Source organism: Trichoderma camerunense (genome assembly GCF_050948025.1).
Source record: "Trichoderma camerunense strain CBS 138272 chromosome Unknown V8C40scaffold_2, whole genome shotgun sequence".
Lineage (NCBI taxonomy): Eukaryota > Fungi > Ascomycota > Sordariomycetes > Hypocreales > Hypocreaceae > Trichoderma > Trichoderma camerunense.
This window is the reverse complement of record NW_028145368.1, coordinates 2173375-2186822: the sequence shown is the minus strand read 5'-3', so window position 1 is coordinate 2186822 and position 13448 is coordinate 2173375. Positions and strand designations below refer to the sequence as shown.

Sequence of the window (13448 nt, the reverse complement as noted above, 5' to 3'; positions counted from 1 at the left end):
GATTGTCAAATTCTGCTTTTTGTAAAAATGCGTCTGTTAACTCCATGAGAACGTTTGTGTCTAGCGAAGCTGTAAGCATCGGTCGATCCCGCTGAACGCGATCAGACACGAGAAGTTGTCGTAACTCGTCTAGCTTCTTGTCGGTCTGCGTATTTTGTTTCTCTATACGTTCCAAAGATGAACTTCTGACAGTTAGCTCACTTTATTTATATATTTTTCTGTAGGAGGTACTCGCTTTTGAGCACCTTGCAAGATAAGGGTGAGTTGAGAGTTATGAAGCATTATCTAGGTATGATCAATTAGCGCATGGCGTTTTTTTAAGTTGATAAGAAGCTCTCTCACTTTGGCGCGTAAATCATTGATAGTGTGAAGCTCCTGTGAGTACTTTAATCGATCCCAATAAATGCGTGGGTTGAGTCGGTTTCCTGGCCCCTTATTTGGCATTTGGAGCTCTGCATAACGCTTGGATAGCTGCTGCATCCTTTTGAGAGTTTCTTCTGATTGCGACATGACGCGATTAACAATGTTAATCCGAACATCTCCGGAACGTTTCAACACTGAGGCTTCGTCCTTGAGTTCTTCGACTAGCAACTGGATGGTATTGTGAAGGTTCCCCAGCTCTTGGTTAAGCCCGCGGAGTTCTTCGGGTGCATCTCTGGAAACCTTGTAGACTTGCGAGTAGAGCTTCCAGCAAAGCTCCCCCACAGCGATGAAATCGCCTATTCCGAAACCGAAGGACATGATGCTTTTTGCGAGATGTGTGAGGCAAAGACCAATATCCAAAGAACAATGAAAGGTCTTAGGCATCAATAGATAAGTACTAGGTATATACATATAGAGGGTGTGGGTCTCATAAATACCAATGTCCAATCCGACTGGGAGCCTCTATTATTGGTGGTTGCTGGTAATTACATGTACACGAGGCTGTGCGATTTCGTTGGCCAACAGGCATAGCACAAGGCAGATCTGTCAGAGCCATAGGCCTTGGACTGCGCATCCCACGTATTCCAGCGAGACCTCCCCAACCATGTGTAAGAAATTCCTTTGGCAAACATAGAAATGGGGAGCAGTTATTCAGCCTCCCAAATTTGTTATCCAGCATCCCACGTCCTATATGGAAGCTATACGTACTAGATAATAATGCCAGATGCTAAAAAAAGATAGTAATAGTAGTAGATACTAGAAGAATATATGTATGATAGCAGGTACTAGAGGAGAGTAGTGATAGTAGCAGAGGGTAGCGATAGTAGCAGAAAGTAGTGATACCTGTAGTAGAAAATACATATAGTGATAGTAGTAAATAGGTCCTTGAATTCCACGCAAACGCTGGGGTGTTAAATAACGAATTTGGGGTGCTGAATAACACTTCCCTAAAAATATCGTGAGCGCTCGGACAATGACGATATCGCACCAAAAATCCTCCGCTTTGTCTTATCGTGATACAAATAAAGTGATGGATTCGCTAGTACTTTGATGAAGTCATAGCTGAACACGAATCATTGCATCGTCGCTACGATGCTGTCTATCTGAAAATACGTTCTATAAATATGTGGACGACTTGGTATGCAACGGCAACTCTCCATCAGACCTTGAACTTTCGTGGATCCAAACTGGCAACATTGGCACTTTTGGCCTCGCCATCAAATATGTACTCAGACATTAGCTTCCCGGTGCCCGGACCATTCTGAATCCCCCAGCACGTGTGACCGGCAGCAACCCATAGGCCAGGAGTCACTGTTGGACCTATAAGAGGCCCGCTCTCTTGTCCAAATCGAATGTGCCGTGGCAAGTAGCAGGCTTGTTTGGCCTTGATAGGCGCAGCCGCAAGTACGGGACTCACTGTTGCGAAATAAGAGATGATGTCGTCGCAGTAGGCTTCGTCGAATTGAACCTGGTCGGCCGTTTCTGGCAGTGGTACCACACTGTCTGGCTCGCCTGAGGTAACGATTAGCAAACTTTTCTCTTATGGCAGAGATATTCTCTTTCAATTCACTTACCACAAGCATATGCCTCACCAAAGGGCCGAGCATAGATCTCAGGATCTACCCTACCCTTGTGTTGTCTCTTTTGCCCCAGCTTTGCCCGATGTTCGGGAATAAAGTCTGGTGGCAGTTCAATGTCTGTAAACACGGCATACGCACTGACGTCGACATCATAGACGACGCTATGCGCTCTCAGGCCTTCAACCTTGGATCGAGGAAGCACTCGGCCAGTCCATGGCCCAGCTGCAACAATAATGTCGGTCACATCTGTAATCTTGCCAGCTTCATTGGTTGTCCGGTCAAGAAACTCGACTCCCTCGACGCTGGTTTTTGTGGTGATGAGTTTTGTCACCTTTATATTCGTCCTAATGGTAGCACCCCCTTTCTGAGCTAGCTCTGCGACTGACGTTGTGAAGTGATACGGATGAACCTGGGCAGTTTCGGTAGCTCCCGGAGACCCCATCTCGGCCCATCCCCTGACTACTTCTCTGTCTATCCAGTCCAGGTCTGCGGGCAGTTCCTCGTCCTGGAGCAGCTCCATGGCAGCCTCATCCTGCTTCGGAAGCTTCTCCCACTCTTTTCCATGCTCGTCTGAAGATTTCTGGAGCTCGCCAAGCTTCTTTTTCGTAACTACCGCCTCGATGCTGCCGCACTTTAGCTTACGGTAGCCCCAGCGGCTGGCTCCATCGTGTTCGGCGGCAAGCTCTGCATGAAGCCCGTATGATAGCGGAACAAGAGACGCCGGATATGCCCAGAGCCCAAGAAGGCCGCCTGCCTTGCCTGAAGCGCCAGTTGCCACAGACGGAGCGGCTTCTAGAAGGGTGATGGTGTGCAGAGCAGGGTTGAACTTTGGGTGGCGGGTCAGATAGTAGGCGGTTGTACAGCCGATGATGCCGCCTCCTAGAGCATTGAATTAATTGTTAGCGCTGCAAGCCTCACTAAATAAGTGTCTGTGCGGGATGTTGGAATGATCCATTGAGCATGGGCGTTGGAGGCGTTTGTTTATTTTAGGTGTAACACGCAGCCTCAACAGCAGTGCGACAATTGCTCATCTGGATTGAGGAGTAGAAGGATAAGGAGACACATACCGACAATGACTATGCTTCTCTTTTCCTCCATGGCTAGCTACGGGATTCTACTTGCACAGATGCAGATGCAAACGCAAGGGGAACGTTCATGTTGAATGCTTGAGCTGCTCAAGGCGGTGGGTCTTGAAATCATGGAGCAATGACGTAAGCTAGCTCTACCCTCAACTTGGGAGAGTAGATATGAGAGTTCCAAAGACAGAAAGAAGCAGGCGGCTATAACAGATACACAACTACGCCATCTACCTTAGGTATAAATTACTGATTCAGATGTTGTCCTTGTGAATTATTCGAATTAGGATGTTTGGTTCACTCTTTGCCTATGAAGCCCCTGCAATGCAGCTCACTGACAAAATTGTTGCTGTAATAACATGTGATTGATCCCAAAAGCAGCATCGATCCATATTTGAGGTCAGCACACTGTCTATTAGAACACTAGCTGAACAATCGTCAAACTAGCATCTTCGAAATAAAACAGAGATCCATACACTACTTCAGTAGCAATGCTTGGCAATTTATAGTACTCTGCTGCTGTACCTAAGCACGGCACGCAACCCCCACAGGCTTGAGCTTACTTTGTGGTACTACAAGAACGCCTCTTCATTGCCCAGTGCTGATCGCCACTGTCAGACGGATTTGAGTGTGCCTGGCTAAAGCGCTAACGAGGACCCTGTGGAACTCCTATTTCCATTCAGAATTCTTTAGCCTTCCCGGCAATTCAAAGGCTACGTCAGGTGGCTGCCCATTGTATCAGACATGATGATTTGCCACGAGTCGAGTCACAGAAAGTCTGCACCGCAACGATGCCTAGAACTTGCTAGATTAATAAACCAAAACGAAAAATCAAGTTCAAATCACACCAGCACTGGGTGCGGGGTTATCAATCTTCAATAGCGGACAAACTCAGTGTTCCGATCCGGCAGGTATTTGAGATTGCGTCTTGAAAAACCCTTTGTCCAGCTCTCCACCGTGGGGCCATGCCGAGGCTGAAATTGTTAGTTGATGAACTCATGGCCCTCGCTCCAGCATATGCATTCGTCGAACCTCCGCAAGGCTGAGGGCAAACAATAACGGCATCACCTGTCTCTTCTTAATTCAAATTAAACGATTGGCTCTGTGACTTCCCGCGGGACACGGAAAATGTCCCATTTTGCGAATTCTAAATTGACTTCCCGCGTGCTGAGGCGGACACCGCTGGCCCCGAAACCCCGGAGCTGCGACACAGGCCGTTTTGAAGCAATACGCCGAGCGCCACTAGCAGCAAGACGTCACCAGTGGACTGACTTGAGGAGTTTCTCTTTATATTCTGGCCCGGCCCGGCCTGCAGCCTCGACTTCGATCTTGCACCAACATCGCGTCCAGCATCAGTCCGCAGCTTCTCGCAACAGACCCTCTTCCACAATGTCTTCTGCCACCAACTTCTTCGACTTCACGGTGCTCGACGGTAAGCTTCGACATTTTTCCCTCCAAAAGCCCCTCCATTCCCATCCATCGCCCGCACGCATCTGAGCCGATAGCTACCGCCCCGCTATTGCGCCAGATCACGATCGATCTGCTTACAGCCCGTTTGAACAAATTTCCCGCTAACAAGTTGCCTTTTTTCTTACAGCCGCCGACACCGAAGTCCCTCTGGCCAACTACAAGGGCAAGGTCGTCTTGGTCGTCAACACGGCGTCCAAGTGCGGCTTCACCTACCAGTACAAGAACCTCGAGTCCGTCTACCAGGCCCTCAAGAAGGAGTACCCCGACGACTTCACCGTCATCGGCTTCCCCTGCAACCAGTTTGGCGGCCAGGAGCCCGGCAGCAACGAGGAGATCCAGAACTTTTGCTCGCTGGAGCAGAAGACGACGTTCCCCGTCATGGCCAAGATCAACGTCAACGGCAACGATGCGCACCCCCTGTATCAGTGGCTGAAGAAGGAGAAGCCTGGCCTGCTTGGTCTTGAGAGAATCAAGTGGAACTTTGAGAAGTTCTTGATCGGCCGTGATGGCAAGGTTATCGACCGCTGGGCCAGCACCACCGAGCCCGAGAAGTTTCAGAACAAGATTATTGAGGCCATCAAGGCGCCTGCCCCTCAATAACTGATGAGGGTTGAGGAAGAGGAATGAGAAAAGAAGAAAAAAGAACGAATAGATTGTAAATAACGAGCATGTAATATTTGACGATTCAATGATACCTCCTCCCTAGGCACAGAACGGCCTTTGTCAAAGTTTCATTCATGTCGCATACTAGATGCTACATGCGCATCCAATAAATGTACCCGCATGAAATCACCTTATCCATTACATACATGAAAATGTCCTTTTGATCTAGAATTTTAAACTCAAAGAATGAAATTGACCCTCTAAAAGAAATCACGGCGCGCATTCATAACCGGGCGCAATCCCGCGACTCAAATCAGGCATAGTAGGTAGCTCCATCCATCCTTATCGATAAGACCCGATACCAAAAAATTTGGCGTCCATCCAACCTCTCCATCACCAAGCCGAACATCAAAAAAGACAACAACACTCCCCAAATCCTCCACCAAAATCTCATTCCTATTCTCCTGTAACAATGGGTCGCGAACTCCAGAAGAAGAAGCGCCGCTCCGGCCGCGCGCCCGTCCGCCAGTCAAACACCACGAAAAAGATTCTCAATCCCCGCGGCAACTCCGTCATTGCGAAAAACTGGTACGCCGGCTCCCTTTGTCTCTCTCATAAAATTGTGATTCAATTGGCTAATTGCTTCTCTTCTGTATTATAGGGACAAGAAGGAAACGCTGGCGCAAAACTACCGCCGACTGGGTCTCCTCGCACGACTAAAAACTCCCACCGGCGGCACTGAAAAGAAACTCGCCTCCACATCATCATCAGAAACTGCCCCCAAAACCTCAAATTCCGATCCCTTTGCCATCGCAGCAGCCGAAAAGGGCGTCCTTTCAGAGGCCAAAGTCGAGCGCGACGCTCAAGGCAACATTATCCGCGTCCTAGGCCGCAAGGCGAACCCCCTCAACGACCCCCTCAACGAGATTGACTCGTCCGGCGAGGAAGACAATGGCGACGACCACGAGGAATGGGGCGGTATCAATGACGATGGTGTCGGCACAACGGATGTAGTCAAGTCCCTCATCGAGGAGGCGAAGAACCCGGCGCCGCCAAAAGTCAGATACCTGAGCGAGCGCGAGACGGAGTGGCTGGAGAAATTGGTGGCCAAGTATGGAGACGACACGAGGGCCATGGCGAGGGATCCTAAGCTCAACCCCATGCAGCAGACGGCGGCGGATATCGCGAAGCGGCTGAAGAAGTTCAAGGCATCGGATTGAAGACGAATGTGGAGTGTGATTCATACTGGGTTGTTGTTTTTTCTCTTATTTCCAGCAAATATTTGTATATGGGCTGCAAAGACCAAGACGGTGCATTTTAAATCACGGCGTTGGGAGGATGTTATTTGAATATCAAGATAAAAGGCTTTACTTTTCTTCATCTCTTCCGAAATGGAATCTCATTTACGGTAAATTTTCTTGATAATTTGAAGACTTCAAACAGAAAAATGAATGCAAAATGAAAAAACCTACAAATTACATTTCGTGTGCAGTTTCCGGCCGTTCTATATACACCCTGGTATCTCATCAACGTTTCATCATGTTGCAGATGTCCAAACAAGAGGAAAAACAAATTCGAGATGCCCTCAACGCCATAGAGATAATCTACCCCAAGCAAGCATAAGCATCCAGGCCCACCAGAGACCCCCTCCTCCCAGTTTATGTAGTTTGGTTTGTGTGTGTCCAAGTCATTGATAGTGCCCGCTACCGTCGTCATATATCCTTGTCTTTGTGCCTGCCAATGTGCTTTTCCTCCCTTGCCGAATATCTTCCCCTGTTTAGTGCTCTATCCGGTCGTAGTCGGCGGACGGGAACTGCACGGGGCCATCAGCATAGGTGTCTGAGTGCCTGCCGCTGTAGGGGCCGGGCGAGGGGGTCTTGTGTGTGCCGAAATCGGTGCTGAGGTTGCTGCCGAGATTGCTGCCGTGGTACTCAGTCTCGCTGTCGAAAAGGGGGCCGCTATTGCTACGAGGGGGGAGAGCGCCGTAGCGGTTGGGATCGTCAAAGTCGTCGGCGTTGTAGGGAGTGTTGTCACCGTAGCGGCTGTTCATGGTGGTGTGGTGGTCATCGTAGCCTGGAGCATCGTGGTCGTCCATGTTAACCCGCTCGTAAGCCTCCTCGTCGTGAGGTGCCATGGAAAAGGCAGCCTTGTCAGGGTCGATGTTGTCGCTACCGCCAATCTTGCGGCTGTCGTAGCCGGGGAGAGTGCCGTGGAAGTTGTAGTACTGCAGGGTGTAGGCACTGAGGAAGGCCGTTCCAATCCAGAGGAGGCTATAGTAATAAGAAGCATGAGTTAGTCTACTGGTACATATAGTCGACATAGGGATAAGTATATGCATACGTGACAAACACTCCAACAGCAACAATAGCCTTGCTGATGCCACAGCTACCGCCACATTGGCCAGAGCTGTTATAGGCCGCTTGGGTGGAAAAGGCAGAAAGCCACAGGACGATGAAGAGGCCATCGACACCGAGCATGACGTATGGGTTGGCGAATCTACGAGTACGCTCGAATCGAGGGGTCATGATAAGATAGATCCATCCGGGGATAGAGAGGAAGCACTGCAAAAAGGGGAGGGGCAAAGAAGTCAGCGACCGAGTCCCTCTTTGCCATGTGACGACAAAACTTGTGTGCGCAAACTCACCACTGCAAAGGTCCATCCGTTCAAGCCCACAATCCTCGAAGTGTCGCCGCGGAAGACGGCAATCTCCAAGCACCACGCCAAAAAGCCCAGAATGATCTGAAACGAGTGCAGGCCCAGCTTCAGGTTCGGGAGAAGCTGGGGGTCAATCTCGAAGAGCGCCATGGTGCCGACGTCAGCGATCGAGAGTCGTCGTCGACAGAGGGGTTGGTTATGCGAGTAATGTCAAGTGGCGGGCGATGATGGTCGATAGAGGCGTTAAAATTTTAAGGATAACCAGCGAGAGATGTATGTGAGACGGAGAGAGAAGCGGCGTCTCTTTTGTTTTCTGTGCCCGCGTCCGGGAGATCTGCGAAGCGAAAAAAGGTCGAAGAGCCTGGCCCTGAAGCTAGCAAGACTGAGGCTGAGCAGGATGGCGGTTGGCCGTCCGTCAGCGGCTATCGAGTTGGGTAAGGTAGGGCCGGTAAGCTGATAATGGCGGGACTTTAAATAACAGGACCTCGTTTGTAATTTCGAATTTATTTACCAAAAAACGAAACGGAAACGACGGGTATGAAAGGGGAGGGGGTAAACAAATAAACAAGGCTCTAAATGGAGCTGAGCAGGATTATGAAAGAAAGAGAAAATACTTGCATTGTTTACCGACCAGGCGAATAGAAGACCTAGCGATAGCAAGCAGGATGGAGGGGGAGGGTCAGCTTCTGGGAGCCACGCGTTGCGGCATGGCAACCAGCTGGAGACTTGCGCTGAGCCGGACTGCTGTTCTGTTGATTTGATTCGAGCCTGAGAGCCTGAGCCACAGCCACAGCCACAGCCGCGCGGGCTTACTTTGGGATGGGATGGGGCGCGTGTAGTTGGGGCTGCGCCACCCGCCAAGGCACTTTGGGAAACTTTCGCTTTCGGTTCCTTAGAGATGATGATACTCATGACGATGATGATTTGGAAGTATGCATAGGTACTTGGCATTTTAGGAATTATGCATCTATTCTTTCTTCTTTTCTTCCCTTAAACTCTTAATTCCACCTCATTACTATTACGAAACAAAGGGGGCATACTGTAAGCATCACACGAAAATTCAAACAGCTTGTGGCTCCGCTCTATTCCGGCGGGTCTCGGCAATGCGTCCCGCAGTCGGTACCTGCTACTGTAGAGTCTATTGTTTACAGCACAGCGCTGGGCTATTTCAATCGCTGGGTGTTTTGCATTTGATCGGGCTTTGTAACCGCTACGTCATTGGCCCATGACCTCTGAAATGAGACACTTGTTCCAGACATGACCTGATACGGCTCCATTATCCGAGCAAATTCAGTATATTACCTATGCAAAAACAAGCATCTCTTTTTGCTTCGTACATATTACTACTTGTAGGCAATGCCTGATATCTACCTGTAAGCATCCAAAGTAATAAGCCATTACCTGAGGTAGACTATACATAGAAAAGGGTACTCCATACTCCATACAGCGCCCATACAACGCCCGTACTAACCCAGTAAGTGTCTCGTACTTAAACGACGTCAAAATCTCCTCAGCCCCGTATCCAGAACCTTTTACGAGCTCCCCATCGTATTCATATTCGCAGCAGCTTCCCCTATGATCCAGTGCTGAAATTCCAGCTGCTCTAGCACAACAGGCATCTCTTCAACGTCCAGGCAAACCCACGTCGCCCAGCCAATCTCGTTTTCCCTGGCATCCGGGCCTCGCTGCTGCGGCAGCAACACAATCTTGCCCTCCTCCTTGTCATCGGCGCATGGTAGGAATGCCGCCGCCCGGCCTGTCGTGAACGGTGTTCCGATCACATCGTCGCTAGAGTAGCCGCTCCAGTCCTCGAATACCATGCCGGTCCTGTGGCGGTCGATGGCCCGGTTGTATGCCATCGAGTCCTCGTCGGGGCGCATGTTCCTCTTGAAGGCCATGAGATGCCGCACATAGTTGACATCCACCTTGTTGATTGCCCAGTGAATTGCGCTCGCCGCATTAGCGAGCCCTTGCACGCTGTCTTTAGGCCTGATCTCGCCCTGGAAATCATTGGGTTTGTGCTGATTGGCAGGGTTGAGCAGACGAGGAACGCTGAGCTCGGCCACAGTAGGCACCGTCGAGCTGCCAAAGTAATTCAAGTCAGGCTCCCCCCCTCGCAGTGCGTTCGGCTGTCCGGGAAGTAGGATATTGAGCCTCGCAGTGTCCTCAGTCCCGATTCTGCGTTTCGAAATCCGCGCATGGATAATTGTAACCCACAGCATGGCAACAACAAAGTATTCATTTTTGTATCCAGGAGCATAGCTACCTATCTTTTGTCGAATGTGTCCAATAAGATCCGTCACGAAGGCCTTTCTGAATTCAATAAGCCGACAAACCAGCCTGTCGTTTGGCGTGATCTGTGGCACTGGACGACGATCGTGCCAGTCGTAAAAAGAAAACAGATGTCGGTTGCTCGCGGTCGATGGATTAAAGGTCCGCCGGTACCAATGCCGGACTTCGTCGGCCGCGTGAGGCCACCTATCGTCAATCATATAGGGCCAGAGGCGATGCCGGACTCTGTTGGCCTCGGGAGACCACGTCAAGTTAATCATCCGGGAAAAGAAGCGACCGATAAACTCTCCATCAACGACGGCTTCGTAGAATGAAAATCCCACCACAAGGAAGTCGCGCAGAAGAGAACACTTGAGCATCACTATTGGCATCCCTGTGTAGAGACTCAATCCCGCCTCCGAGCGAAAGAAACCAGCGCCCAAGGAATTTGACTTCAGCTGTGCAAGCTTTTCATCGAGTCCATACTCGATTCTGGGACGACCATGGGGATCAAGCTGCTCAGATTGCGCATCCATATACTCGGCTGGCGTGCCCACCAGTGCCAGCTTCCCCAATTCAGCCACTCCTTTTCTAACACTGCAGCAAAGGAATGGCCACGTCTCTATGGCTTTCGCGAACGCCTGCTGAATCTCCTCCTGAACAAACTGAGTCTCCCAATCTGAGCCATTTCCCGTTAGAAGTAGGGGAAGAACAATGGCGATACGTTTGTACTGTTTAAAGCCGTTTTGTTCGATCGGCGTTAGCTGATTGCCGACAGCGTAATTCCAGATTTCATGCGACATGACAATAAGATTAAGATGAATTGAACAAGAATCTTCTTTCTTTCTGGTTTCGAGAACTACTATAACATCTCTTAGAGCTAGGGCAAGAGCGAGCGGTTTATTTCTATATCGTGCTCGCCAAAGGCAAGAATGGGTCAGTGAACGAGTGAACATTGTACAATAAGCCAGTAGTACCAAATGTTCAGCCAAATACACGTAGATGTGCGCTCTGCGAGTGAACAAAGAGAAAAGTATCACATGTTCATCCAAAGGCAGCCCACGTGGATGTGCGTTCTGAGAAAATTGCTGCTTCAAGTTGCTCCTGACTCCCAATATGTGAATGCCTGCCTGTTTGCGAAACCATATATCCAATTCTATCGAATGCAGTAGTTGTTAAATGAATCCTGGTTCCATAGTATCACAGCTGACAAGCGCTAAAGAGCCCCAAAGGGCTATCTACTGGCGCTTGGCAAGTATATTCTTGTTTGCTGTCAAATATGGCACTCATCGCCTAGAGAGAGTTTCGTGGAGTGTGTGCTGCCTCATGAGCGATACGCAAATGAGAGCACCAATGGCCAAGGTGAGCATTGTTAGCCAGACGCCCCTGAACGCCTCCATGAACGACTTCAACACCCCATCATGCCATCCTGATGGCAGGTGTTTCAAGAAGTTCAGGTCATCACGGATCTTTTGAATGATCTCGGCAGCATGCGGCTCATCACCGAATCGCTGCCACAAGCGAGCGTTGAGCACGTTCTGATAGACAGCTGAGCTGGCTGTGATGCCAATCGTACCACCCAGACTTCGGGCAAGATCTATACCAAGTTAGCATTTCATCATTTGATCTATGGGGAGGGACAGAACGCACAGGTCGCTGATGTGATGACAGCCTGTTGTGAGTGATCAACCGCCGCAATGCATGCTAGCAGAGTTGTTGTCAACATGGCACCATAACCTCCGCCCACCAGGAAGAAAGCCACCATCGTCACCCATCCTGGGCTGGTTTCGTTCTGCGACGCGAAGAACAGGATTCCAGCAATGACCATCAGCATGCTGCTAATGCCCAGCCGGATGTACCGACCAGTCTTCTTCATAATGTAGCCCGCTCCAACAGAGCAAATGGAGATACCAACAGGCGAAGGCAGCAATTTCAGGCCTGCAACTGTTGGTGAGTCACCACGAACCTGGAGGTATAAGGGAACATAGAAGATGCCAGACAAGGTAACCATGGTAGCAAGAAAGTTGCACAAGCAGGCAGACAATAAGGTACGATCGAGGAGGAGCCTGACTGGGATGATGGGCTGCATTGCTCTGCTCTCCCACCAAATGAAGCCAACAAACGCCACAATCGAGAGCGGGATTGTCGTAAGAGGCAGAGGATGGATCCAAGGTACGAGATTTCCGCCAGCATTGACGCCGAGCAGTAGGAGAACTAGGAAGGACACCGTGAAGAAAACGCCACCGAAGTCGATTCGTGCAAGATAAGACTTGTTGGACTGCTTTGGTGGCACCCTGACGAGGATAGCCACGGCTATGGCGGAGAGAATCGCAGGAGGGACTTGGATGAGGAAGGCCAGCCTCCAGCCCATTTTGGTGTGATCGTTCATCAATCCGCCAAAGATGCCTCCCATCATGGCCCCTGAGCCGTAGGATATGTTTCCAATGCCTTGGACAACACCACGATTGCGCAAGGGAACCAAGTCGGACCCCAAAAAGGTCGAGATGCTCATCAGGCCGCCGCCACCAATACCCGCGATGACACGGCCGAAAATCATGACACTCGAGTTCTGCGCCAGCCCGCAGATGAGATTACCAGCTGCAAAGAACAAGTTGCTAACGACTAAGCCCGGGCCTCGGCCAAAGATGTCCGTCAGACGACCCGAGATGGGCTGGCACGCCGCATTGGAGATGAGATACGCAGTTGCGAGCCATGAAAGCAGACTGAGGGACTGAAATTCACTCGAGATGGGCGCTGAGAGCGTTGCGATGATGGACGAATCGATTGCCCCGAGGAAGACGCCTAGGTAGGCGGTTCCCATGATGAGGCATAGCTTGGCAAAGGACACTTCCTCGGCTACTACCGTCGTCTCCTCCTCCTGGTCATTGTCGCCATCATCATCGTCGTTTCCGGCCAGCAGCCGCTCATTCTCGCTCTCACTACGCTGATGCCGTCTCAGAATCGCCGCTGCCGCCGCCGCCGCCCCCGTCAATCCACTGCCGTCTGTGCGTGACTCTGACGCGCCGGATCCCAACAACGGCGTGCGCTCCGAAGCCGGTGCAACCGACTCGGCCGGGGCCTGACGCCCGCTTGGTTCTACAGTCATGGTTCGACTTCTCGAGCTCGTGGGCCAGCAATTGGCACAGCACTCCTGCAGCAGTGGGTTTTAGGGAAGTGGGAATTGTGAGAGTTTAGCCAGCTAATGGATGATGATGATTGGCATTGGCAGAGATTAGGCAGCTGGGGAAAGGCGGTGGACGTTGCCTGGCATTACGCCTTGCCACTTTGGACGCTGGATTTCGATTGAGCGGCACGGAGTAGATGCGCCTGTGACGGAGCACGTAATATTTGGCGCTGACAGATCGGCTA

The 13448-nt window shown here is 50.6% G+C and overlaps 6 protein-coding genes across 6 annotated transcripts; 2 read left to right on the top strand and 4 right to left on the bottom strand.

Moving 5' to 3' along the window:
- Window positions 1-1192: 1192 nt before the first annotated feature.
- Window positions 1193-3246, bottom strand: V8C40DRAFT_233599 (FAD dependent oxidoreductase). Its single transcript, XM_083213411.1, has 3 exons — window positions 3071-3246; window positions 1998-2882; window positions 1193-1935 (listed from the first exon to the last, which is right to left on the bottom strand). Exons 1-3 carry the CDS (start codon window positions 3099-3101, stop codon window positions 1583-1585), a joined length of 1269 nt encoding a protein of 422 aa, XP_083078140.1. The 5' UTR covers window positions 3102-3246; the 3' UTR covers window positions 1193-1582.
- Window positions 3247-4413: 1167 nt separating this feature from the next.
- V8C40DRAFT_233596 (thioredoxin-like protein) lies at window positions 4414-5339 on the top strand. The gene is made up of 2 exons (XM_083213410.1): window positions 4414-4511; window positions 4677-5339. Exons 1-2 carry the CDS (start codon window positions 4469-4471, stop codon window positions 5147-5149), a joined length of 516 nt encoding a protein of 171 aa, XP_083078139.1. The 5' UTR covers window positions 4414-4468; the 3' UTR covers window positions 5150-5339.
- A 211-nt stretch (window positions 5340-5550) lies between these two features.
- On the top strand, window positions 5551-6630 carry V8C40DRAFT_233595 (ribosome biogenesis protein Nop16). The gene is made up of 2 exons (XM_083213409.1): window positions 5551-5740; window positions 5814-6630. Exons 1-2 carry the CDS (start codon window positions 5625-5627, stop codon window positions 6370-6372), a joined length of 675 nt encoding a protein of 224 aa, XP_083078138.1. The 5' UTR covers window positions 5551-5624; the 3' UTR covers window positions 6373-6630.
- Window positions 6551-8515, bottom strand: V8C40DRAFT_233594 (MARVEL domain-containing protein). The gene is made up of 3 exons (XM_083213408.1): window positions 7797-8515; window positions 7493-7713; window positions 6551-7422 (listed from the first exon to the last, which is right to left on the bottom strand). Exons 1-3 carry the CDS (start codon window positions 7956-7958, stop codon window positions 6930-6932), a joined length of 876 nt encoding a protein of 291 aa, XP_083078137.1. The 5' UTR covers window positions 7959-8515; the 3' UTR covers window positions 6551-6929.
- Window positions 8516-9120: 605 nt separating this feature from the next.
- V8C40DRAFT_233593 (uncharacterized protein) lies at window positions 9121-10875 on the bottom strand. Its single transcript, XM_083213407.1, has 2 exons — window positions 9416-10875; window positions 9121-9282 (listed from the first exon to the last, which is right to left on the bottom strand). Exons 1-2 carry the CDS (start codon window positions 10613-10615, stop codon window positions 9220-9222), a joined length of 1263 nt encoding a protein of 420 aa, XP_083078136.1. The 5' UTR covers window positions 10616-10875; the 3' UTR covers window positions 9121-9219.
- A 284-nt stretch (window positions 10876-11159) lies between these two features.
- Window positions 11160-13388, bottom strand: V8C40DRAFT_100903 (major facilitator superfamily domain-containing protein). Its single transcript, XM_083210665.1, has 2 exons — window positions 11730-13388; window positions 11160-11676 (listed from the first exon to the last, which is right to left on the bottom strand). Exons 1-2 carry the CDS (start codon window positions 13183-13185, stop codon window positions 11366-11368), a joined length of 1767 nt encoding a protein of 588 aa, XP_083078135.1. The 5' UTR covers window positions 13186-13388; the 3' UTR covers window positions 11160-11365.
- Window positions 13389-13448: the final 60 nt, after the last annotated feature.